This window comes from Panicum hallii, chromosome 2 (assembly GCF_002211085.1).
Source record: "Panicum hallii strain FIL2 chromosome 2, PHallii_v3.1, whole genome shotgun sequence".
In the NCBI taxonomy this organism is placed as follows: Eukaryota; Viridiplantae; Streptophyta; class Magnoliopsida; order Poales; family Poaceae; genus Panicum; species Panicum hallii.
In genome coordinates this window covers 51,197,731-51,200,183 of record NC_038043.1, presented here as the reverse complement: position 1 = coordinate 51,200,183, position 2,453 = coordinate 51,197,731, and the positions used below count along the sequence as shown (strand labels likewise).

Genomic DNA, 2,453 nt, shown 5'->3' with positions numbered 1-2,453 from the left:
AGTAGTAGAAATTAATGTGCATGCCTAGTGCCTGAAGATGAGCTCAAGCTGTTAATCAGGAAGGCCCTATATATATAGCCTTTATTCGGTTTGTTAGTAAGTCCCTCAGCTTCTTTTCCGCCAAAAAAAAAGTCTCTCAGCTTCCAATCCTTTGCAACAGTCAATCCTTGACTACTTGTGCACTGAAAGCTACTTGCTAACCACCCTTTCTTTTCATAAGCATGCCATTGCATATCTCCCTTATCTTCACGCGCGCACACACTTTATCTTCATCTTCAAAAGGAGAATATCACTAAGTGAGATATATCTGAAACTCTTGAAATTTTTTTCAGCATTTAACTTGCATGGAAGGAGAAGGCAAGGACATGGTGTCGAGATTCAAAGAGATAGGAGCAGTTTGGTATGTTTTGGTACATGAACCACCCATGCATGCATGGTTGGTAGCTATGATGCACACAAGTGACCAAGTGAGTAGGGTACATAGACCCTTTGATCATGCATTCATGCTGACGAGCTAGTGCACCGGTCGGTATGAAAACACTTGATTTCATATCAAACAAAAGTGACAGCTAGGAGAGGGATTTTCTTCCAGAGAAATAAGAGAAAAAATAAATCTAGTACTAGAGGACTGAGGAGAGCAACACTGACAGATATATACTGCAAACGACGGCCAGTGGTTTGCAGTTACCACACCGAAGAGTTATTCTTGCAAGTTATATGTATTATGTTGGTCATCTGCGAATAATACTAATACTGGTTATTTCTTTAGAGGACAATGGTACTTTAATTGGTTCAAACAATCTACATGACCTCTTCACACTGGTGATACAAGTTCATCTTGCTTCAGGAAACTATGAAAAATATTCATGAAACACATTTCCTTTAATAAAAAAAACGCAGCACTTCATTTACCCTTAGCTTATATTTAACTTATTACTTCTGTTTGGTTTTGCACCCATCAAGAAGTAGTAAAAACTGAGCTCCATGCGCATCTAACCAGTACTCGATGGTTATCAACACACTTAGTATTTGTGAGTAGAACACAATGAAAATGCATGAAACCAGGACACATGAGTACGCCGAGTAATATATAGTAATATTCACATATTTTTCATCAAAGAAGAGCGTATCCACAGTATCACCACACTACATAAATGTATTTTTCGGCATTTATCCCACACATGCATAGAGTGTAAAGGGTCAACACTTCATATGCTGTTCATACATTGAGAGCTCTCAGTTTGTTCGTCCATGGTAGTGTAGCAGCACGGACAAGGGAAACAAACAAATCCCCTTGTCCTTGAGCTCTGCACATGGAGCTATACTCGTCTGACTCTGATCACCAAATCTCACTCCTTCCATGGCTGCATCTGTACAATCCACCCCCTCTCTTCCGTGATCATCGCCAATTCCTGCTTCCTTCATGCAGAAAAAGAAGAGAGATTTTTTTTGAATAAATAAACGGATGCTCTGAAAGCAACATCTGTGTTTAGCCTTTTCATATATACGCGATCTCAACCAATAAGAAAACAAGTATACTGTACAACTCAAAGGCTATGTTTATTTTCAAGAAAATGAATATTAAGTTCTAGCATACTGCATACCTTGGTGAGGTCCCTGATGTTGCACCTCCTTTTAGGGCTCAATTCCAGCTGTGACACAGCACTGACCTTAAAGAAGCAACCCCAAAAGGAACAAATTAACATCATATCACAACAAGCAGTCTGGCTTCAACAATAGAAACTGAGAGGTGATGCCTTGTAAGCTGTAACCACTAACCTTTGGGCTGTTCACTGGGGAGCTTGCAGTATCTTCCAGGGAATCATCATGATCCAGGGCCTTGAAAGCCTTCTTGAGCTTCTTCAACCCCTTGTATCTGGCAGGCAACAGTGCGGACGCAGGGGCGCGAGAGGCGGCGTCGGAGACCATAGAATCCTCCTCTTCCTCCCCGTGGCTACTTCCATCGCCGTCGTCTTCGGTAGCGCAGTAGGAATTAGCACCCTCCTGTCTCTTCTTCTCCTCCTCCTCGGATAGCATGAAATCCACGAAGTAATCGGTCCAAGAGCTCTCTCCTGATTGAGCCTGGCCTTCGCTACAGCTAAGGACGCTCCTACTGAAAGATGGGCTGCTAACTAGATCCTCCATGGTTGGTGAGCTAGCTCACAGGTGAAGCAAGAAAAGCAAAATTGAAGGGTATTAGGTTCTGCTAATATGTATGAATATATGAATGGCCTTTGCGAAGGGATAACACACAGGCACACACACAGCTAGCCTGGCTATATATACAAAGGGGAGGGGGGGGGAGAGAGAGAGAGAGAGAGAGAGAGAGGCGCTAGGTGCATGACATCAAGTGGAGGGGAAAGAGACAGGTAGGTGGGGTGTTGAAATCAACCGTTAGATGCACCGTTTCTGTTACAAAGGAAAACGAAGAATATTTTTTTCCTTGGTTTGGA

At 42.6% G+C, this 2,453-nt stretch overlaps 1 protein-coding gene across 2 annotated transcripts; it reads right to left on the bottom strand.

Annotated features, from left to right (window-relative positions):
• Positions 1 to 1,075: 1,075 nt before the first annotated feature.
• On the bottom strand, positions 1,076 to 2,240 carry LOC112881998 (vascular-related unknown protein 1-like). 2 transcript variants are annotated; one of them, XM_025946939.1, is made up of 3 exons: positions 1,780 to 2,240; positions 1,605 to 1,670; positions 1,076 to 1,419 (listed from the first exon to the last, which is right to left on the bottom strand). In XM_025946939.1, exons 1-3 carry the CDS (start codon positions 2,143 to 2,145, stop codon positions 1,237 to 1,239), a joined length of 615 nt encoding a protein of 204 aa, XP_025802724.1. In that variant the 5' UTR covers positions 2,146 to 2,240; the 3' UTR covers positions 1,076 to 1,236. The 2 variants fall into 2 exon arrangements, with proteins under 2 accessions (XP_025802724.1, XP_025802726.1); XM_025946941.1 differs by having other exon boundaries at positions 1,076 to 1,412.
• Positions 2,241 to 2,453: the final 213 nt, after the last annotated feature.

Excerpts from the sequence above, each read along its gene's own strand:
- LOC112881998 (XM_025946939.1), bottom strand. The coding sequence starts at position 2,145 with ATGGAGGATCTAGTTAGCAGCCCATCTTTCAGTAGGAGCGTCCTTAGC. Across the intron at positions 1,671-1,779 it reads CCCCAGTGAACAGCCCAAAG|GTCAGTGCTGTGTCACAGCT; the intron begins GTTAGTGGTTAC and ends TGCTTCTTTAAG. Across the intron at positions 1,420-1,604 it reads ACATCAGGGACCTCACCAAG|GAAGCAGGAATTGGCGATGA; the intron begins GTATGCAGTATG and ends TTCTGCATGAAG.